The 24,043-nt window shown below is 42.7% G+C and overlaps 1 protein-coding gene across 1 annotated transcript; it reads right to left on the bottom strand.

The window, feature by feature from the left end:
- Positions 1–2: 2 nt before the first annotated feature.
- On the bottom strand, positions 3–23,813 carry LOC125168360 (uncharacterized). Its single transcript, XM_047863430.1, has 7 exons — positions 23,643–23,813; positions 20,987–21,097; positions 19,590–19,752; positions 17,039–17,102; positions 5,013–5,044; positions 4,438–4,499; positions 3–1,426 (listed from the first exon to the last, which is right to left on the bottom strand). Exons 1-7 carry the CDS (start codon positions 23,801–23,803, stop codon positions 1,375–1,377), a joined length of 645 nt encoding a protein of 214 aa, XP_047719386.1. The 5' UTR covers positions 23,804–23,813; the 3' UTR covers positions 3–1,374.
- Positions 23,814–24,043: the final 230 nt, after the last annotated feature.

Raw genomic sequence — 24,043 nt, 5'->3', positions numbered from 1 at the left:
AGCCCAGAGCCTGATGCGGGGCTCGAACTCACGGACCACGAGATAGTGACCTGGCTGAAGTCGGACGCTTAACCGACTGCGCCACCCAGGCGCCCTGATCAGCCAGTTATTAAAAAAACAACTCACTAAACAGATGAAACTAAAAGGTTAGGTATTAAGAGTAAAGGCAGATAAATAATAAACTAAAACACATGACTGGCTTTCTATGCAAGCTGCTTAACAACTTGGATGAATCTAACTTGGAGTAATCTAACAGCATTAGAGCTTTAAAAACAAATCTTCATTGACCAGTAACTAATGGCTTAATTTTTTCAAAGTAACTGGAAATTTTAAAATAACGATAATAATAATAATAAATGATAGCAACCATTTACTAAGTACCTGCTACATGCTGGATACTTGATACGCATTATTTCTAACCTTTACTACAAACCATCTGGGCAAAGTATTAATATGCCCATTTTACAGAAAAGGAAACACTCCTGTCTCCTAGATAAGTACCATCTGCTTACTTTCAATCTCCTTCAATGTTTCAGTTGTGCCAGATTCGTCAAATTTTGTTCAGTCCTGCAACCATTTTAGCTGATCTGTTCACTGACTGAACCAGTGTGATGTACTCCTTGTCTCAGGTGTGGGATGACACAGTTTGACAGTGTGGATTGGCTCGTGCCATCTTGAAAATTCCGCCCACAAAGACACCAACGTTAAACGGGCTTTAATCACGAAATTGATAGACTTTTCTCGAAGCAAGAAGCTATGGCTATATTCTGCGAGTTTATTGTGTACGACCAAATCGTGTGTGGGTGTACAAAAATCAGGCACATATGGCTGATGAAACTGTCATCCTCAAGGTTAAAGAGGTTTCCTGTCTTAGTCTAAAAGAAAGAAACAATGTTGTCGAATGACTGATCTGGTTCCAAGAGCAGCATTGAATTGAAAGGGATGGCCATTCTGCAACCTTACTTTCTGTGCTGACTGTGGCCATAGACTGGAGGGCTACACCTTATCGAAGATGATATTCCTTGTCTCCATGTCTCGGTGGCAAAAGTGTTCAGTCACAGAACAAGAAGTCCAGTGTTCCCATTCAGGAATGGCAGATCTCTTTCAGTTCTTCCCAATGGCTTTTATGGCAATGAAGAAACCAAGGAGCATATTTTTCTTGCCATCTCACATGCTGTTTTTAGTCTTTATCTGGCAACATGCCTGGAGTGTGAGGGTTGGTCTCTAGATAGATCTTTAAGGTTTTCTCCTCGCCAATTACCATCACTCAAATACCCTCATTATCAGTGGGTATCTTAAACTCTGGGTTACACCTCCTTTTTAATTCCACTTCCAGAAGTAGAGCTTCTAAAATAGATACTTCTATTAATGATGTCACTCAGCTGACCGTTTGTGTCTAAAGATGGAGTTGGAAAGACAACAGTTTCTGAAAGAAGAGAAAAGGTAAATAACCCGGTGATAAAGTTTTTTATAGACAAAGCCGTATTATCTCTACTTAATAGGACATAAAAATTAATGTTGTACAAAGGAGCCTAAGTTTCCAAAAGTAAAATGACCAGCATGCATCAGTATTAGATTCCTTTTTTTTTTTTCCTTATACAATCTTACACCAGGCCTCATGGATAACTGAAGTATCTTTAATCTCCAGTTTCTTTCATCTCCCTCTCTAACAAGCATCTAAGAACTTTCTCACTCCTGTCGTATTTCCATTTCTAGTTCCTAAAGTCTGTTTAAGACCTAAGCATAGAAAAAAAATGACGGAAAGGGAATTTAAAGAAGTTGTAGTATTCAAGTCAAATTTGAATGACACTATATTTGTGTAGATTTGGGGAAAATACTTGGTATAAACCCAAGGGAGAATTCATGTATTTCCCTTCTGCTTAGCAGTATCATGGAGAACGTCCAGAAGAAGTAGGTGGCATTTGAACTGATTCTCATACTTGGCCCAGTGGTGGACCTAGGCGTTTCTGATTTAGACCATAGAATGAGCAAAGCCACGGGAGAGGGAAAATGGCATATTTGGTGGTCTGATGAGCTGTCCAGTGGAATTTGAGTATCAGTGTGTAGAAGGTTTGGGGAAGTGGAATAATTCAAGGTGGTAGAAAGTCGTCTTGGGCTTTATTCTTCCAGTCAACAAGAAATAGGGCAGGCTTTAAGTAGTAGTATCTCCAATAAAACTCAGTTTGCTCAAACAAGCTTTTATCAACTAACCAATACTCTGAGATGGCATAATCCATTTGAACAACCCTCCACCAGTCTCATGCATGTGTGCTCAGCTGGCTACAGCTCTCTGGCCACAGATGAGTCACTGTGTTGCTCTTGAACCACAGGACTTTTAAAAGTAAACCTGAGAGAGGGACGCATGGGTGGCTCAGCCAGTTAAAGCTTCTGACTTCAGCACAGGTCATGATGTCACCTAGTCAGTGGGAACCCCGATTTGGATCCCCTGTCTCCCTCTCTCTCTCTCTCTCAGAAATAAATAAGAATAAGAAACATTAAAACAAAATAAAGTAAAAATAAACATTAACAAAAAAGTAAACCTGAAAGAGGAGGTGAGCTACCCCACCTTCTTCTAGTGGTAGGGGTAAGGTTAGGCACAGACAACTGGGGCTAAGTGATTGGCAGCCAGGAAAAGATTGCGGAAATAGAAAAGGGAGATGTCATTTAGAACTTCCTTTCCGGGAACTTCCTTCCAATTCTCATTGTTCTTCTGTCGACTTCCTCCTTCCTCTCATTTCTTCCCAAGAAAAGGAAAGACTGGTAAAAGGAGAGTTTTGTCTGTATGAAACTGAACTAGCCTTTTCTCTCTAGAGGCATAGAGTCATTAGAGCTCAGAGGCCAACGACAGTTAGTTGGGTGGAATGCTTGGTACACCTGAGGACTATACCACAGAAAGTTCATTCTGCATAGTAAAAATTGCCCATGGCTGTGATGTATCCTATTTTGAGTGGCCTGTGGCACTCAAAGTGTTCCTTATTATGGAGCATTCCCCATATTATTGCCAGAATTCCTGATGCAGCTAGCTTGAGTATTTCCTGTCTACTCCATCCCTACTTCCGAAGCCTGTTGATTGAGATGAAGTCCTCTATCACCTCTTACTTGAAACACTGCAAGAATTTCCCAACTGGTGGTGGCGATGATGGTGGTGGTGGTGATAGTTACCTTGGGGAGCTTTCGTTGGGATCAGGCTTTTTTTTTTTTCCACACTCCTTTCAAAAACATTTTATTTTTAAATAATTTCGAACTTCTGGAAAAGTTACAGGAAAAATGCAGATACCTTGGACATCCTTTCCTGATATTCACCAATTTTTATATAATTTTGCAACATGTGCCTTGGCATTCTCTCTCTTCTTCTGCATAGTTTCTCCTAAACAGTCAAGAGTTGGTTGCATACATCATGCTACTTTACCCATTCGGTGTGTATTTTCTTATATAACTTTAGTATAGTCACAAAATTGAGAAAATTTAATGTCGACACAATCCTTTTATCTAAAGTCTGCATTCCAATTTCATTTACTGTCCCAACAGTGACCTTTATAACATTCCCCACCTCCACCCCCCAGTACAGAGTCTAGTCTAGGATCACGAATCATAGGTATCCTGGATGTGGAACAGTTAGGTAGACTTTCCTTTGAATAATGCAGACCAGTTAACTTATTTCTGGAATGTCCCTCGATATGTGTTTGTTTGATGTGTCAGATGACAACTTTCAGATTGTGCTGTTGGAGCTAGAATACCAAGGAATGACGTTGTGTCCTTTTCACGGTTTCATGTTGGAGACAAATCACCTTGTTTGGTCATGTTAGCTTTGATCACTTAGCTAAGGTGTTGCCTGTTTTCTCCACTGTATAGCTAATACTTTTCCTTTTGTAATAACGAAGTAGTTTACAGTGAGACACTACAATATAATATAAATATCCTGTTCTTCATCAACTTTCCTCAATTAAATTTAGTGTTGATGATTCTTGACTGAATCCATTTTTTCTGTGATAGTTGCAAAATGATGTTTTGAAAAATTTCATCACTCCTCCTGTCTTGATCAGTTGACATACTACTGTAGAAAAGGGCTTTCTCTCATTTATCTATTTAACATTATAGACTCATGAATTCTTATTTTATTCCTTAGATTTTGATCCATTACTTTATTTGTTTTGGTGCCCAAATTAGCCCTGTTCCTGCTGTGGAATCTGTAAGGCATCATTATAAATAGATAATTTCCCAAACCTACAAAATGGGTACTATTGTTGTTTCCATTATATGGGGGGAGGAAGGAAGTCACAGAGAGGCGAAATAAATGGCCCAAAGTCATAGAGCCATAAAGCGGTGAAACCACAAATGTTGCTGCTTCTAGTCTTGTCAATCCCCATACCCCTGACCCCCAAGTTCTGCCCCGCCCCACCACGGTCTACTCTCCACAAAGTTAACAGAATGCTGTACCTCAGATGAAATCTGAATCTCTTCCGCCACACAACAATGCCTTGGCACCTGGTATCCACATGCTAAATATTGTTAAAGTGAATGGAATTAAATTGACAAGTTAACAAATAAACACTATCACTATTTTCTCCTTTGCCATTTTTTTTTTTTTTCAGTGATTGGGCCCAAGGAGCATAAAATGGATTCCTAGCATGAAGTGAGAAGAGAAGAAGTGAGGATGCTGTCATAGCCTTTGGGGCAGGCCTGAGGATGCCTCATAGGGTATCTACCCCTATTGCCGATTTGGATGTTCTTATCCCTCAGTAACCTCCACCTCTACATCTGAAATCCCACTGTAGTGACGTTCTCAGTCCATTCGCCCACATTCCCCTAAGTCTCAGAACCTCTCTGTTGTTTTTTCCAAGAAAACATCCCACCCTTGTATCACTGACTTTACTCCCAGTCAGCACCTTATGTCCTTTCCTTCTTTATTTTAGGCCCAATGGTTCAGTAATTCAAATACTCCCCAGGCTCTAGCCTCAACTTCCTACCTGTTCTTTCCCTACAAACTCTCAGATTTTGAAGAATCCACTTACCTCATTCCTCCACTGAAACCCCGGAGGTGCATCTAGAGAAAAAGCACACAATCATGTGGATGTTGGCAAGTTTCAGCAAGCTCTTCACCTGATGCTGATCAGCTTCTTCCCCACTCCCCTCAACTGTGATTCTAAGCTTTACTCTCTCTCTCTATCTTCTTTCCCCACCACCCTCTTTCTCTGACAGCCTCCTACAACTGGAGGAGAATCCAGGCTATCGAGCAGAACCAGTACCTCTATTTAATCCACACGTACACTTGCCTTTACTTCCTTTCTTTTTGCAAGTCTTAGTGAAGAGGTGACTTTTAACTTGTACAAAACCTATCTTATGCTCTGGACCCCAGCCTGTACTACAACTTTGCTTTATGAAATTATGTCTACTTTTTTCTACAGATGTAATCTCTCAATTATTCTGTACATCTTTTATTGCTTTCCCTTCAGCCATACAAATAAGCTCCATTCTCTCTTATCTTTAAAAGTAAAATATCCTTTGATCCTACATCTTCCCTTTATTACCATATTGTTTTTATTTTTCCTATGAGTAGGATTCTTCATATTAGTTTACACCCACTGCCTCCACTTTCTCACTTCCCTTTTGTTCCTTAAACCACGTTAGTTTACCATCTGCCTGTATCATTTCACTGAAACTCCCTTCTCCAAGGTCACCCATGACCTCTTACCGTTAAATTCATTGGACAGGCCTTATCTTATTTAACTCTACCCTCCCTTTTATCTTGTTTTTCCTTCGAAAAAAAAATTCATTAGACATTGAAGATACTATAGTGAACCAAACATATCTGACCTTGTCCTTATGGAATGCAGAGTCCAGGAGAAGCAGACATTAAACAAAGAGCTACAGGATTAATTATTAAGTGTAAATGCGATATGCTACAAAGAAAATTTAAATGTTATTACGAGAATAGAGGATCTGGTCTAATCTGGAGGGGGAAATGGTAAACACAAAACAAAAAACATTTGTGAAAATGGCACTCAAACTGAGAACTGAAGAATGAGTAGCAGTTAGCCCAGTTAGAGGTGGGGGGTGGTGGAGAGAAGAACCTTCTAAACTGAGAAAACAAAATGCAAGAGCCCAAGGATGGGCAGGAGGCTAGACTGTCCGGGCACCATAAAAAAGAGCAGTGTGATTGGATCAAAGAGAATGAGGGGATTCCAGGTGGGGCTGGAGACAAGAAGGATAGGCATGAAATCACTCAAATGTTTAGAACATGGTAAGAAATGTGGACTTTATCCTAAGAATGATATGTTTCCATTGAAGAATTTTAAATAGGAATATGGTGGGATAAGACTTGACTCCAGATCCCCTGACCATCAAGTCCAAATAATGGCAGCTTGGACTAAAATGGTGGCAATGGAGATATAGAGAAGCATATGGATTAAAGATGCATTTAGGAGTTAAAATTATGAGACCATGAAATTTACTGGATTGGGGGATAGAAGTAATAAAAAAAAAAAAAAAGCAATACGGGTAAACCTAAATTTCTAGCACAAGCAACTGAGTGGACAATGATCCCTTTTACTAAAATAATGAACACAGGAGAAGGGGTGTATCCTTGGATGTGAAAATTAGGAGTTTGAGGTGCCTCCAGACATGTGGAGATGTCCGTGGATAGTTGGATATATAGGTCTAAAGTTCAAGAGCAACTCTGGGCTGAAGATAGAAATGGCGAGTCATCAGCAAATGGAGGAGGCATAACTGAAGCCAAAGGAGGATGTGAGATTGGCTGCAGAGATCAGAAGAGGGAAGAAAAGCCTTGTGTCTTCCTAGTTACCCATACCCTCTGCGCTAAGGCCCTGTGAACTACTAGTTCTCTGACCTATTGTTTCACTCTCTTTTATTTCTTTGCACATACGATTCCCTCTTGATATGCCTTTCTCACCTCTTCCTTTCCTCTAAATTCTTCTCCAAGACTCAATTCCAGTGCCACCTCCTCTACAAATCTTCCCATTGGTTAGATGCTGCTTCTATCTGGTCTTAAAATTCCCTATACTTATTTCTAACTTAACACGCATCACACTGTAATGTAATGTTTGTCCCTCCAATAGACGGTAAATTTTTTTTTTAATTTTTAATGGTTGTTTGTTTTTGAGAGAAAGTGAGGTAGAGTGAAAGCAGGGGAGGGGCAGAGAGAGAGGGAGACATGGAATTCGAAGCAGGCTCCAGGTTCCAAGCTGTCAGCATAGAGCCCAATGCGGGACTCAAACCCATGAACTATGAGATCATGACCTGAGCTGAATTTGGATGCTCAACTGACTGAGCCACCCAGGTGCCCCTAGACTGTAAATTTCTTAAAGACAGAACTCTACATATTTCTCTGAGTCCTAGGGCCTAGCACAGGGCGAGATATCTAACAGTCTCAACACACACTTGGAAGAAAGAAAAAAGTTCTGTTAGGCAAAGTTTTCTATGTGAACCATGCAATCTTTGATTGTTACAGCCAGAATGAACTCTGGATATTTTCTACTCCAGCATATTTTACTGGCGGGGTGGGGGAACTGAGGCCCAATCACATATTAACCAGTTGCAGAAACATATTTAGCATCTATATTTTTCTGGTTCCCAGACTAGTGGTCTTCCCGTTGTCTGATAACCAAACAACCCAAGAAACTACTCAATGATGTGCATGCAAAATGTATGCCATGTAGGTCTTTTTTAAAGCTAGAATACTAAAAACCACTAAAAGGTGGGATTTGAAAAGAATATTGAAATATACTGAAGAAGACATCTTTTTTAAAGATAGAATTTTTCTTTTTATTTTAAATTTTTTATTTACTAACTTTCAAATTATTTTTATTTTAATTTAAATCCAAGTTAGTTAGCCTAGAGTGTAATAATGGTTTCAGGAGTAGAATTAGTGATTCATCACTTACATATAACACCCAGTGTTCATCCCAACAAGTGCTCTCCTTCATGCCCATCACCTAAGTGAGCCCATCCCCCCACCCATTTCCCCTCCGGCAACCCTCAGTTGGTTCTCTGTATTTAACAGTCTCTTACGGTTTGCCTCCTCCTCTGTTTTTATCTTTTTTCTTTCCCTTCCCTTGTATTTGTTTGCTTAAATTCCACATATGAGTGAAATCATATGGTATTTGTCTTTCTCTGACATTTTGCTTAGCATAACACATTCTAGTTCTTAAAAGATACATAGACAGGTCCAAACATATAACTGAAATGACCTTAAGAGATCTAGAACAAATTCAGAATCTACACTACTATTGAGTTTCTGCATGATTAATAAAAGCAAAAGATTTCTAAATTGTATGGATTGTTCATACACGGTCCTATCTAGGCTGGGAGGGAGTATAGGAGGGTGACTAGTTCATTGAGAACACCAATAATAATGTGGCAACTGATATTTGTTGAATCCTCCCCATGAACCGAGTACTAGAATGAATTTTTTCATGCATAAATTCACGTGATCATCCTGTTAAATTTAGCCCTGTGAAGAGTTTGAAAACGTTAGCTATTGTCTTAAGGTCACATAGTTAACTGGTGGCTGGGCCAGGGCTTAGACCCAGGCAGTATGATTATAAAGGTATGTTTGAGGGGGCGCCTGGTGGCTCAGTCAGTTGGGCGGCCGACTTCGGCTCAGGTCGTGATCTCTCGGTCTGTGAGTTCAAGCCCGGCGTCGGGCTCTGTGCTGACAGCTCGGAGCCTGGATCCTGCTTCTGTTTCTGTGTCTCCCGCTCTCTCTGCCCCTCCCCCATTCGCGCCCTTTCTCTGCCTTTCAGAAATGAATAAATGTTAAAAAAAAAAAAAAAAAAAAAAGAGGTATGTTTGAAACCACTGGGCTCTCCCGCCTTTAATTAAACTTGTATATCCTCCCCACTTAAGCGGCTCAAACTGACAGTGTATTCTCTTTGCTGATCTCTTTTGGAAAAAAAAAAAAAAAGTTAAAAGGTGAAGAGTTATGCCACAGAGTCATCCTTAATTGATAGAAAAGACATGAAACGAACCATTCTCTCTTTCCCAATCACTTCTTTGGGTCGGAAAGAAAAATATTTAAGTGAAGAGAAGATAAATATTTGTTCGTTCATAAGCTAGGCTCCATTACATTTTCTTCTTTATAGAAAAAATACATAACTGTGTAATATCTTCTATTTGTCCACATTTCTCCGTGTGTTTTGGTGTCCGTGCTATCTCGGATTATAAACTGTAGATGGCAGTGATCAAGTTAAGGTTTGTGCAGCGTCTGGACAATGTTACATATATTGCATAATACATAATAAACACTATTTGTAATTATAATAAGGGTGAGTTCTGGAAGAGGTAAACAAGGGTATAAAATTCATCTTCCGTATGGTTATTATTCCATTTATATGAGGAGTCCACTAAATTCACTGAACCATAGCAGGCCACATCTGTTTGAAAACCTACCAGTTTTTATGAACATTAAATAAAAATGGTTAGATTTAATGACAATTTATCATATTCATGCAAAAGTAATGAAATGAAACTAGCGAAAAGGAGGCCACACTGATAAGGAAAGGAGTTCTAAATGCTAACAGGTTCAATGTTTTATTTTTGATGCTTTCAAAAATCAAATATCTGCTACTTATGCTACAGAACTTTGTAACTGGGGGGACATTTTTGCCTCAGTGTTGTGTTCCTTCTTGCTTAAGTACTAACCTACTAGTATAGATTCAGAAAATATGCCTAACCTATTTACCCACGAACTTTCCTCACGAAAGCTAGGTTGTTTTTTTTTTTTTAATTTTTTTTTTTTCAACGTTTATTTATTTTGGGGACAGAGAGAGACACAGCATGAATGGGGGAGGGGCAGAGAGAGAGGGAGACACAGAATCGGAAACAGGCTCCAGGCTCTGAGCCATCAGCCCAGAGCCTGACGCGGGGCTGGAACTCGCGGACCATGAGATCGTGACCTGGCTGAAGTCGGACGCTTAACCGACTGCGCCACCCAGGTGCCCCGAAAGCTAGGTTTTTGAACCTTAAGAGAAACTGCTTGGATGAACAATTTTACCACAAGGAGACACAACGGACACATTCCTTAAACAGAATGAAGATAAAGCTGGGGGGTTGGGTGAAGAGAGCAGCAGACGGGAAGTGAAAAATAAGTTCTCCTCGCTGTATTTTATAGGTGAAGTAAATTCTACTTGGATTAGACCTTCTAAGTTACTATGACAGAGGGTAAAGAGAGGTGGAAAGGAAACTTTGAGTGACATTTTTGACAGCAAGCTACAGAAATAACAATTTGACAGAAGAGGCCATCATAAATATAAGATCATCTCAGGCATGAATAGGATTTCCCTTAATGTAAAAAATATGGAGCAGGTGTAGGATTCAATTTGGGGTGAAGAGAAAGAGCCAGGCGGGCAGATTACCTAGAAGCAAGCTACGAGGGCTCAAGTCAAAGAACTCTCATATCAGTTTAAATATCCCTAGTGAACATTTTTGGAGATTTCGAGGTATTGCTCTCAGTTACTCCTATTTATATCTGTTTCTAGCTTGAGTGAGTGGGATGACGTATAACTAATAAATAGAGAAGGTTGGGATTCCTATTAATCCAAAGTTTGTTTTTGTGCCAGTACTGAGATCTATTTATCCTTCAGGTAGACGATAGATCTCATTCTTCCCTAATCAATACAGACATCACAGATCAACAACAAATCTTCATACTGGCAAACAGACCAGTCAATATCTTATTATTATTTAATAAGAATTTCATTGTCAGTGCGCTGGGAAGAAAAATATTAGTAGAGAAGTCTGCATGTAGCATTATAAATACTGCTCTAATATAAAGGACAGAAGATGGAAAAGCACCATGTCCTAAGAAAAATTAACCTCCAGTGAAGAGCTTTGGGATCTTGTCGGGAGCTGCAGCTAACTTGTTCTCTGAGTTGGACTGGTTAGTTGCCATCTTGAGACTTCCAGTTCTCTGTCAGAAGGGCAAAAGGGGTTGACCAAACTTCTCCCCAAAGCCCACCTTTCAGCTCTGAGATCTAAGACAAGTAAATAACTTACTCTGAATCTTCATTAGGTTAAGGATTTAACAATCAGCTGAAGCAGGATGAGTAACCCATAACGTGTTCCAGAAAAATAGGAAATGACATGTTGAAGAGCATTTAAATGGAACAAAACAGATTTGTGTGTGTGCCACTATTGATACACAAATGTTGAATGTGTTTTCCTGTATCTACTGAGTGTGATTGATAGGAGATACATGAATTTAAAGGTCTGGGAATTGAAGTAAATTATTGTCAGGGATATCACTTTTTAAAAAAAAAAAAAAAATTTACACCCTTGCAGAGAACAGACAAATTGATACAAGATATACATAAAGCGTCAAATTAGCACAAACATCCACTTAGAGTTGTGAATACACGTGAATACATATGTGTATATGTGCACGTGTACATACAGATAGATGGGTACATGTGAATGTATATGTAGTTGGGAGATTTTCAGAAAATTGGAGGAACATTTAAAAAATTGTTGATGATTTTTAGCATGCTTAGCACTTCTGTTTCGAAAACAACTTGTCTTCCTTTTCAAAATGTATGTGCCAAGCTGGCTCTGATGTCAGAATGAGCTATCTTCACAGGATTGGGTCAGCCCCCACTCAAGGATTCTTTGACAGAAAAGAAACCAGTGGTGGGAGGGTAGTTGAGCCATTAAGTCTCAGATCTGTAGCATCTTTTCCAAAACACTACCAAACTCTTGAATGTCTAATCAAGAGAAGGAAAGACGAGTTTGTCTTTTACTGAATTTTTATTTAATGTTTTATTTTACTTATTTTGGGAAAGCAGGGGAGGGACAGAGGGAGATGGAGAGAAAGAATCCTAAGCAGGCTCCTGGTTGCCAGTGCTGAGCCTGACGTGGGGCCCAAACTCAGGACCTGGGAGATCATGAGCCGCGCCAAAATCAAGAGTTGGACGCTTAACCAACTGAACCACCCAGGCACTCCATTTTTTACTGAATTGTTAAATCTTTATCTTCACCCTCTCCCTTAATTCCTCCACCTCTCATTTCAATTCCCCCCACTTTGAGACTAAAGCATGAATAAGTCTGGTGCAGAAAGAGGAAAACAAAGAGAAAACTTGGCTCATCTCTCTTCCATTGCTGTGTTCTTTCCCCTCTCAATTCTGTTTGTATCTAACTTAGATTATGTCTGTTTAAATTCTCTTTATACCCAGGATATTTTAGGTTTGCAGTATCTTTGCACTGAATTAAAATAACTTGAAATTTGAAACCCATAATGTCACAAATATTTTACAGATCAACTTGATGTAGAACATAAATGAATCTCAAGTGAGAAAAGCACAAATGTAGATTTCCTTCACAGAAGTTGTAAGCACCTGCTGTCACCTTACAGGATTTTTAAAGTTTATGAGCGAGGCCACTAGAGGTAAGTTCATGTTTAGCAAGATCACATCAAAAAAAAAAAAAAAAAAAAAAAAGAGAAAGAAAGAAAGACAGAAAGACAGAAAGAAAAGAAAAAGAAATTGAATTGATGGGAGCCCACCCTGGGTCTAATTTAAAAGTTTCCATTTATGTCATGTCAGATTTGGGGAGACTGAGCCCTCACTGAATGCATTGGTCTGTCTCCCGGACTTGATACCAGGGTTCATGACTGCAGTTCCTGGCACAGTCATAAATATTCATACCTCGGCTAATAATTTGCAAGCCAAATTCATTTGGCTTTTTTCACCCCATCAATCTTATAATTAATAAGGGTGGTGCTCTTGTTTCACTTTCCTCCAAAAGAAAAGATAAATGAAATAAAGAGTCATCCTGTACATTTAAATAGGAGTGCCTCTCACTGATTAAAAGCTGATGCTATCATATAATGGTCGAAGGAGAGGTTTCAGCTATTTCTCTCCCTGGTGGTGGACTGGGGAGGGGGAGGGAGATAAGAGCAAAGGAACCATTTCCAGATGTGGCGGCATGAGCCTTGATCTGAAGAGCTTGGTTATCTATTAAATAATGCATAGGAAAACTTTGAGATACTATGTTGAAAGCGAGTTGTAGGGGATATATTTACAAATTGCACTCTTATCTAGTGTTTGGATAGACAGACATTGTGTATAGCATGCCAACATCCAGAGAATTAGATTCTCAACAGTCTGCAGGTTCTGTCTGCAGGTTAGAAATTCAGAGATAGTTTAGAAAGTTGTCAGAGGGGCTCCTGGGTGGCTCAGCCGGTGGCTCACTTCAGCTCAGGTCATGATCTCGTGGTTTGTGAGTTTGATCCCCGCGTGGGGCTCTGTGCCAACAGCATGGAAGGAGCCTGGAGCCTGTTTTGGATTCTGGTCTCCCTCTCTCTCTGCCCCTCCCTCACTCATTGTCTGTCCATGTTTCTCTGTCTCTCTCTCGCGCTCAAAAATAAACAGTAAAACAATTTTAAAGAAAGTTGTCAAAATTTAGTGATTATTGTCTTTAAAGTGACTGCCTTCGAATTAGAATGGTAGCTGCATTTCTAAATCTAATTGTAAAGACTTGCTCTCCACAGAAGCATTAAAGGAGGCATACGTGACAAAATGACTTTACAAATAAATCATGGTACATAGGACATGGTGTAAATTGTCTGCTCCCATTGGATTTTCTAAGGTCATTTATAGCAGAGCAGATAATCAAACTGAACATAATTTAGAAATAAAATTTTGATAATTGAGCTAAGTAACTTGAACTTGTCAATCACCTGTGACCTTATTCTATTTACACTTCACTTGAACATTCTAAAGTCCTAGGGCCGATGGATAAGCTTCAAGTATAAACGACTGCCCTCACTTTGTTGTGGGTGTATCACCCCTTCTGAGCAGCTTACTTAAAATGAACAGATGGGGGGTGCCTGGGTGGCTCAGTTGGTTAAGCCTCCGACTTCGGCTCAGGTCATGATCTCACAGTCCATGAGTTCAAGCCCCGCATCGGGCTCTGTGCTGACAGCTCGGAGCCTGGAGCCTGCTTCAGATTCTGTGTCTCCCTCTCTCTCTGCCCCTCCCCTGCTCATGCTTTGTCTCTCTCTGTCTCAAAAATAAATAAAAACACTTTTAAAAAATTAGATTAAATAAAATGAAGAGACGGGATAAATATGTACCCAGAAAAAGCTTTGTAGCTAGGTATTTGCCTCAAATTGTCTTTTACGGAAACTTTAAGGATGCAAAACTGTGTTATTTTTTGTGTATTGGTTATTTTGTTTTAGGAGTTCTTACCACTTGAGATAATTTTTTTTTTGAAGGTTTATTTATTTTTGAGAGAGAGTATGAGCAGGGGAGGGGCAGAGAGAGAGGGAGCAGAGGATCTGAAGTGGGCTGGCTTGGTGCTGACAGCAGAGAGCCCGATGTGAGGCTGGAACTCACAAACCCGGAGATCATAACCTGAGCAGAAGTTGGAATCGCGACCGACTGAGCCACGCAGGTGGCCCCACTTGAGATATTCTTGAGGCACCCCCCTGCTTCTACATTATGGTGCAAAGGTGGCATACGGGGGGGATTTCAGGTGCTCATAGTGTTCTTTATCCTCAAAGCTTGTAAGTGTCATGTTCTCTAAAAGCATGTGATGTTCAGGGCAATCCTTTAAAAATGTGTAAGCACAATTTGTACCTTAATTTTTACACCTAATTCTATGTGAATATAATTACACCTTTGATTTACTGTAAAAAAAAAAAAAAGTTTTCCTCTATTGACATTTAAAACAGGGGAGTAATTGTGGGAGAAGCAAGCCTAAGTCCGACTGGGCCTCCTTACATTCTGTTCCCAGACTTAATGCAGTCAATGGCTGCGGGGCTGAGACTGAGATGGGAGCCCACACAATATAAGTGGCTCAGGCTGGGACTCCGAGACACCTTTGCAAGGAGTTCTCTGCTGCTCTGGGGGAAGAGATTCTCGTTCTGTCCAAGTTCCTCCCTGGAGAGAATGGGGGTAATTGGCTTTTCCTCACTCTCCGCCAAGCTTAGCAGAGAGGGTGCTTGGAAAAATGCACTGTTGGGTAATAGAATGTCTTTCCTCTCAACGACTTTTCAAAAGCAGGATTCAACCCACCTAGAGCTTGTGGGGCTCTCTGGGTCTCTGCTGTTGCTCTCCTACTAGGTCACCAAAACCATACAACACAGCAGTTTTCCTGCAGGGGAGCCACAGAAGGATGACAGATCTAGGGATGACAGAGGAATTTGGTGGCTGGGCTCTGACAGTCGCCCCTTCTCCCATTCCAAACCTGCTCACAGACCCAGAGGCAGACCTTCCTTTCATTCTTGGTGCCGCCCCACGTCACACTGAGACCCTGCGGACCCCCTCCGAGCAGAGGCTGCTGCAGTGGGCTCGTGCTGGAGCAGGCTGGGCCTGATGGCTGCCCAGCCACCTTCTCTATCTTTACAGGCACTGGAGGCTGAGCGCTTAAATTCAGGCAGGGCTCTTGGATCACAGACTTTCTCACCCACCAGTGTAGGACCTGAGGACTAAAACCCATCCTAATTCTCTTCCCAGCAGCCGGGGAAGGCAAAGATCATGGGGGATGAGGAAGGTGAAAAGCTACCCCCCTCATCCAACCCTCACCCAGGGCTGCATGGGCCTCATTCCACACGGAGTTCTCCCTGGGGCACCAGCTGTGCTGGTCCTCAGCCAGGGAGACCTGAGGGGTTTTGCAAATAAGTTTTTGGTATTTTTAAACTATGTTTTTTTGTTTGGTTTTTTGAGAGAGAGCAAGCTGGGGAGGGGCAGAGATGAGGGGGGTGCAGGGTGCGGGGGGGGGGGGGGGCGTGCAGGGGGTGGGGGTAGACACAGAATCTGAGGCAGGCTCCCAGCAAAGCACAGATCCCGAAGCAGGTTCAAACTCACAAACTGTGAGATCATGACCTGAGTCTAAGTGGGACGCTTAGCTGACTGAGCCACCCTGGCGCCCCACAAATAAGTTTTTGTTTTGATCTGATGTTCTTTCCTCTTTGTCAAGGCCTGGTGGCAGAAGCCAACAGAAATAGGGTAGGATTGGGTCAGAGAAAAGATAGTAATTGCGGAGCTTTGTGGCTATTTCTGTACACGTGTGCCTAGGTCACCTGGCATGTTTGTAGAAGTAGGTGGGGAGGGCAGAGACAGAATGTACGAGGCTAGGGATCTGTAGACCAAGTGGCTCTGTGTAACTCAAACACCGCAGCCCCCAACTATTGTCGCCTGGCCTCATGGGTCTGGAACAGCCACCTATCCTTCAGGGTTCATCTAAGTCTTTTTATGCGTCAGCCCCAAGCCCTGTTCCTCAGGATGTAGAGAGAGAGGCTTGTGGGGAAAGTGGGGCTGGAGTGGCGGGTGGCAAAGGTTCAGACAGGAGAGCTGGGCTCCAGGGTGCCTGGCTGGGCTGCCCAGCCCTTTGGCCTGCAGGCCTACCTGCCTTCAAATCCTTGATCACAGGGCTTTCCTTCCACTGATTTGACTTATTCTCTATAAGAATGGAAATTATGAATTGTATTGTTATTTTTTGAAGTCACATCTTGAGAATGTGTCTACCAGGCAAGGTGAATGGAGAGCTAAGAAAAGTTTGGGTAATTCCAAATGAAATTTACTATGAATAACCCTTTGTGTTAGAGCTAAAATGGGGCTACTTTGGGACAGCGACTTGGATTGGCCCTGTATTGGGATGGAAATAATGCTCCTGACAGATTACTAGGCATGTGTACATGGTATCATCATTGTCCTAAACATCCCATTTCTAGTGATTTCAAAAAGTGAACGGGTTGACACAGCCCAAGAGCCTCCTTCTGTGTCAGTATGTTGTGGAGAAATACTTGAGGGTCTGCGTGAAATCCACCAAGACAGGCAAAATAGAGGAGGGGAAAGGGAAAGTCACACGAACTCTGGCAGAGATGACAAAAGGGAAGAGGGAACTAGAGAGAAAACAAGGAGAGATGGACAGAGGGGAGGAAGGGAGAAGGGTAGAGGAAGAGAGAGACAGAGACGTTTTCGCACGTGCACACCGAGGGCTTTGAAAGCTTCGACCCCCGACCCCCAGACAGGAGAGCATCTCACAAAACAGGTTCAGCTCGTATTTCAGGCGGTCTCCTTGCCTGGTGTCCGCGGTCCCCGGGGCCCTAATTCACTCCGGCCCTCTCTGCACAATGACATTCGAACCTGGGAAAATAATTGCATTAGAGCAGATTACTTATAACCGATAGTTATCCGTCTTTTTCTGTTCGACAGAAGTCTATTAAACTCAGCACAGTCATTACCAGCTGAGCTCTAGAGCGCGCCTTCATTAAGAAAATTAAAATCATACTTTTGAATCCAAGCAAAGCCTGCTTAGGTCTCAAGAGCCCGCGTCCAACCCCGAGGTTATGGTGAGCCTGCTTTTCCCGCGAACCAATCTTTTTTGGATACAGTAGGTCGGGGCGCAAAGATGGAGTGTGATGGCAATCACTCGAAGATAGGGACCTCTGAGCTCTAGAAGGACCCTCTTTCTTCCCGGCTCCTTGCCCCCCTCTGCCGCAGCCTTTCCTCCACTGGATCTTTTCGCAGGCGCTTTCCAGTTAAAGACACCACACCTGTGCCGGCGTGGCCCGGGATCGGCGGCGCTGGTGGGGGTGGCTGAGGCGGAGGGTAGGAGACCAGGGAAGGCGTGGGCTCAGGTCCCGGGAAGCCACGACGGTGAACTTCCCCAGCTGACGTCTGCGGCCAGAGGCCCGCTCCAAGTGCACGTGTTTCACACACGCACGCGCGTGCACACACACCCGCGCGGGGAGAGGGGAGACTGCCCCCCCCCTTTGCATTTCACATTCGTTCCGGGACCAACGTGGCCTACGAGCCTTTTGTCCAACCGGGCAAGGGAGCCTGGCCCCGAGATTGAGCGGGCACTTGCGGGAAGCTCAGACCGGGAACGGTCCCTCTGACCGAATCTTCCGCCTCTGGGGGCCTCTTCGGGTCTCCTCCTCGGCTTGGTAGGAGTCTCGGCTCGCGGCACCCCTGGCAGACTCGGGGCGCGGACTCGGCCCAGCTCCTGGCCTCTCCCGTGCCCCGGCTAAGGGGAGGAGGGCACAGGTGGAAAGCTAGGACAGCGGGTAGGGCGACACCCCCTCCCCTCCCGGTAGCCTCAGGGTAACATCTCCCAGTGCTCCTGTGGTGGTGGGATCTCCAACTCCACTTTAGCTGGAAACATCACCCGGCAGGAGAGCTGTCCGCTCAGTTAGGAGGGGGCGCTTTTGCATTGATTTTCTGTGGCATCTGGAAATTCGCAGGGTTTGGGGAATCATTTTTAGCATGTTTGAGTGGTGGTGGTTCTCGTCGTTGTTAGCCACTGCCCTTTGTTTCAACATTTTGCTTTTCAAAATGTTAATCTGCGTATTTCTCTGACAGGTCTGCCCAACTCGGGGCTCTCAAGAAAACACACGGCTTTTCCATATTATCGGGGTGCACTTTCCTGGGGCTCTAGGGGCAGAGAGGCGCTGCTTCCATTTTTTTGTCAGAATGCCCAGTAATAGAGTTCTCCCCCCCCTCGTTCTCTCTGTCTAATGAGGGCTTTGAGGTTTATTAGGGGAAAACAGCACACACACCCCTCAGCACTCAAATACAGGATTAGGTGGAGTTTACTTGAAAGTGTATAATATTGTTCCTTGGCAAGTGTCTAATTCTCTTTTCCATAATTTCTATTTGACACAAAAGCCTACAAAATTCAAGTGGTGAAAGTCAGCGAATAGACGTGGACACGTGAACATCTTTTACATCTCCAAGATTTTCAACTCGCTAAATTGGTGGATTTTTTTTTCTTAAAAAAATTTTTTTTTCAGAGGAAAAGAAAACAAAACAAATGCAGCTTCCCTGTTGTCGTTAGTGTTTACTTCTCATCAAAGGTGGACACATCATTCGATTTCTTTTCCTTGTGTAGCAAAAGATGGGGAAGTCAGAAACAAACAGCAGCTTTTTAACAGCAGGAGATCCAAGACTTTCTCGAGATGATTTTCTTTTCTTGTGCTTTCCCCTTCTTCTTAAAGCAAAACCAAAACCAAGATAAAAAAAGGAAGAACACCATTCCTCCTGGAGAGTTTATTTTGTTGCCACAATACAGGGGTGGAGACAGTTAACAGCTATTTGAAATGATAATGCTTAGTGATCTCATTCATCTAATCATAATCTTCAAGTGGTTTAAGATTAATGGCAAGAGGTATCTTCAGTCTCTTTCTAAAGACCTTTGCATTAATTTACGTAGAACATTGACCAGACTGTCAGTGTCTCCAAATTTCATTAAGTCAAACAGAGACAAATACGATGAGGTGTTCCTATTTTCTTAATCTGTAAGTGTCTTACTGGAAACATTTCTACTCAGATTCAACTGCATTGGGGACGCTTGCTTCCTTTTCTTTGTTACAGGTAGATAGATCTAGATATATAAAACGTGTTTTATACATACATACATATTTAAAGGAACCAATATTGTCTGCAGATAACTCCTCTTCCACTTCTGAGCTTAATGAAGACCTTTCCAAAAGTCAACTTCAGTGGCAAGCCGCAGACTCTGCTTCCTCCAGACCAGGGTTTACATTTAAAGTAAGTTTGAACTCACTGAACTTCTTTAAAACGGGCAAAAAAAAAAAAAAATGAGAACAACTTGGAGTATATTTAATTTACCTCAGTTAGCAAAAATAATCCCAGCAATTCTTCAAACACCAGAAGAGCCGGGCGGCCTCTGACTTGTCCTAGCAGAGCACCTTCCCTGTTCCCCCGGGGTCCCCATCCCGGTCCTGAGCGTCCCCAAAGAGGAAGGTTGGAGAAGGCGTGACACAGGAGGGTTCTAGGGAGAAGCAAGGGAAGAGAGCGGTTTGTAAAGGAGACACTCCTGGTACCCTGGCCAGAAATGAACATCAAGACACCCCCCTTTCCTCCCTGCCTTCCCCCGCGCCCCATTTCTGACAGCAGTTTGCACAGAATCCTGAAATCCGGGGCTTTCAAAAGCAACCCCCAAACTCCCCACACACTAAAGTCGTTCCTCGCTGCAGGTTTACACTCTGTGTGTGGGGTCTAGCTGTGGTCAGGAGACTTTTCCGAGTCAGGACTGCTATGCCAGCGCCTTTCCCAAGAGTAGAGACTGGCGGCGGAGTCACTGCGTCTACCAGCCGGAGATTGCCCCGGCTCTCGTTACCTGTGCGCCCTCGCGTTAGAACGGTCATAAATCCGTGAAGATTAATTGGGAAGCCGAGAAAACGCCTGTATGCACCAAAATGGTCGAAAAAAAAATAGTAATCCAGACACTCTCAAATAATCCCACGCTTGCATTTGACGTAAGCACCAGAATATGATCAAATGTCAAAGACATTGGCGGTTTGTTTTTGGTGCGCTCCAGCTACCCTTTCCGTTTCCAGCAAAATTGAGAAGCACGGGAAAAGACCGTGTGTGTGTGTGTGTGTGTGTGTGTGTCGATAGACAAGGTATGGAGACAACTTTTGAATACATTTTCTATTTGGGAGGAAAAAATCGGACAGGGACCAGTATTTTCTTAGCGGTGCAGGAAAGGGTCATTCAATACCAGGCACTGAATTCCGAAAGCGATTCTGTGGGACGTTACGGAAACAGTGCGAGCTCCTCAGGAGTTTTATTTTGCGAAGCTGCAAAATATTGTTTTGTATTGACCTCTTTCCCCATCAGATATCCTTTTTTTTTTTTTTTAACTTTGACAGCATCTATTACAAACATTTCCTTAAACTCCGGAATCTACAGTTTGGCCAAAACAAACAAACAAATCACAGCAAACACCCAGAGAATAAAAGGATTTAGAAAGAGAAAATGTGTCCCTTTTCTAGTCATTTGATAGTTAATTCCCCGGAGGCCAAGTGAAGGTGGGGGTTCCTTCGTACTTTATTATTTTTTTTTTTTTTTACTATTTATTCATTGAAATGTTCAGCCTTTGCAAGTTATTTCTCTCCCGCGGGGTTTTGCTGCAGAACCGAGGTGGGGTTGGTGGAAGGGAGTCACTGTGATGGGGGGCGGGGGGACACAGAAAAACAAGATTTCCTTCGCAGGGGGCTGACCTGCAGCGGTCTACTCCGCTGGCCAGCAGGGGGCGCTCTGATGTTATATGTGGACAAGACAGCCGTGCGGCTCCGAGCTTCAACACCGGCTTTGCAGTTAGTTTCACGCAGCTGCAAAAGGAAGGGGAGGAGGGATTGTAGGTCCTAAACCCTCAACAGCTATTCCACTTGGGTTATTTACCCCTCTGTTCGAAATGTACCTACGCCTCACTTTACCTACCCATCGCGCTCACTGCAGCCGCCTCCCCATCAACCTCTTTTCATCTGCATCTACACAGCTCTTGTACAATCTCTCTCTCCCTAGCCTTGAAATATACATTAATGCAACTTATTAAATGCGACGATGAATAGTCAACATTTTTTTCGCCTGTTAGTTCCGCTGATCCAAGCAGGATTTATTTGCAGATCTCACATCCCGGAGCCATAATGCGGGATTTTTTTTTCCCCCTTAAATAAAATTGGTCAAATGTTGACAACCTTTAAGCCAATCTAACACTCAAGATTAGTGATGGGAAACTAATGAGAAAATATCAGATCGCCCGGCCTGAGGGCTGCCAATTAAATCTTCGCTGATTGAAAAATAAAAGCGGACTTGGAGTGTGAGCCCAGCTCAACTTCAACTATTAATTTAACATGTTGCCGGGGTCTATGCCTTCTCTCCTCTAAACTACTATCCCTAACACAGCTTCCTCTTCTCTCATCCTTCAACCTAAAAGCCAAATGTTATTTCTCGGAATATTTCAAGAGGTCCAAATCAGGATGATCGTTTCTTACACGGTAAATATTAGGCCTTTAAGCAATATGATTTAACTAATTAGAAAATTTACATCATTAAGTCTCAGGGAGAGAAAAAAAGAGAAACAAATCTGCCAGTCATTTTAAAGGAGACAGGCACTATTGAAGTGTGAAGAAATCGGCTCTAATTCAAAAAGGCAATCGGGCAGAAAAAGCCCTCAACATTACCCTGCTAGTTATTAATCAGAAAGGGCTCTCTCCACCCCCCCACCCCTCACACACACACACACACCCCCTCCTCTCAGCACAGAGTTTAAGTTCGGCTTTTTTGCCAGTGGCCCATGTCATATTTATATTGAGGGTTTTGTCTGCTAAAGGATTAAAATTTGAAAATGTTTCAACAAGAAGAAAACAGAATCCTCAAAGGGAAAAATATTCGCAGAATCACCTCTCTTCCAGACAGGCAAACCTGTTGTGATAAGCAATTTTCACCACACTCTTTATTTTTTTTTTTCTTCATTCTTTCCTTTTTTTCCCTTCCCATTAAGTTCCTATTCTGAAACCTGCTTGGTGAGAACTAGATAGTCTTTGTGTTCTGCTCCCCTCCCCCTCCTTTCTTGCACCCCTCCTTCCTCCAAAGCGAGAAACTTAGACTGAAAGCTGAAAAGTACAAATACATTAACAAAGCCCCACTCACTTGATAAAAAGGCCATGGTCTATGCTTACATGTCAGGCTTCTAAGCAAAGGGGGATCAATTGGGTGGGGCTATAGACAAAAGATGATGAACTAGAAATTTCCCCCACCTATGTATAATATTTGATAGTGTGGTTAAAGGGGAAAGGCAGGTAGGTGTGAATAATTTTAAAGTGCACCGTAGTGTTGTGAGGCTTTCTCCCCCTTCCCCACTTCTCTATTCAGCTTCAAACAGCAGCCTCATTATATCTAGGTGCCCCTTCCCATCATACTCTCACTGGAGCCCTTGGTACACCACACACAGAGCCCTCTCCCCAGTCTTCACATTCCCAGCAAATTAACTGAAGAGGGAACTGCAAAGGAACTTTGTGAGCAGTTCCATTTGGAAACTCAGGCCCTTGCTGGCATCTCTGAGGACTTGTTCTTAAACAGACATTGGGTTTAAAAAAATGTAATAGCAAGCTTTAGATACTCCATTTCCCTTCATTATTATTTCTTTTTAAATTACAAAGAGGTCCCAAAGGCTCGTTTTTCTGCCTTCCCCTATTCTTCTCTTATTAGGATCTGTTCTAGCCACATTTTCTTATCTTCCTCTCTGCCTTGCATCCTGAAAGTTTCACTACCTTTCTTCCCACCCAATCCCCGGGCCTGGAATGCTCAGGTCTGGGCTCCTGTGGGCCTGGAGCAGCTACCCAACATGAGTTCAATGCCATTCTCCACCTTTACCAGATTTCAGCTTTGCAGGAGAGAGCAGTAGCAGACCTGGGCTATTAACACACCACAGTTAATTCTCTGCGGGAACTTTTACTAGGTGGGACCGTGTGGAAGGAGAAAACATCTGTAAACAGTGAGCGCTCTTGAGGGTGGGGAATGAGTTCTGACATAGGGGTCAGAACACATATAAAATATGGCAGAATTTGTGAAAGAGTTCAGACTTAAATTTTGGCATTTTAAATCTTCAATCAGGAGAAGAGAAAGGGAAGAGGGAAACTGGAGACAGTCTAGAATGCTCCCCAAATGCAGCTTCTTTTCTGGCCATCACAGAGCAGATGGGAGTCGAACGTGCTCCCCTTTGAGAAAGATTAGAGTGAAAAGGGACACTTCTGTCACTTTCTGGAGGCGGGACACAGAGAGGTGAAAATATACAAGACAATGGCCTCTAGCGCTGGAGGGCTCCCCTGGCGGGCTCCCCACCCTTTGCCCCGTCTCTCTCGAAACCCTCCTTACCTTTGTTGCTTGGATTTGATCTGACACACTGGAAGTTCCTGGACTAGGTTCTTTGAGAGGAAAAAGACCACGAGAAGCAACCGGTCGCCTGCATCTACTCCGAAGCCAAGAAGCATTACAATAAAATTTACAGCGCCTTTAACAACTCGCAAGTAAAGCATTAAAATTCCCTTTAATTGAGAAAACATTGATTTTTAAGTCTAGGAAAGGCGAAATCGTAATTTAGCTGCAAACTTTCAGGCGAGAATATAGCGTATTATGTCGCCGTATTATGGATCCACCCTTTATACCCATGCAACATCCCATCTTTAATTGCGCTACTTTATGAAGTGATAAAGACAAAAGATAACCCGACTTAGGCAAATGCTTAAAAAAAAAAAAAAGGGCCTAGAGTAATTTCC

Source organism: Prionailurus viverrinus, chromosome B3, assembly GCF_022837055.1.
Source record: "Prionailurus viverrinus isolate Anna chromosome B3, UM_Priviv_1.0, whole genome shotgun sequence".
Lineage (NCBI taxonomy): Eukaryota > Metazoa > Chordata > Mammalia > Carnivora > Felidae > Prionailurus > Prionailurus viverrinus.
This window is presented reverse-complemented; position numbering and strand designations above follow the sequence as displayed.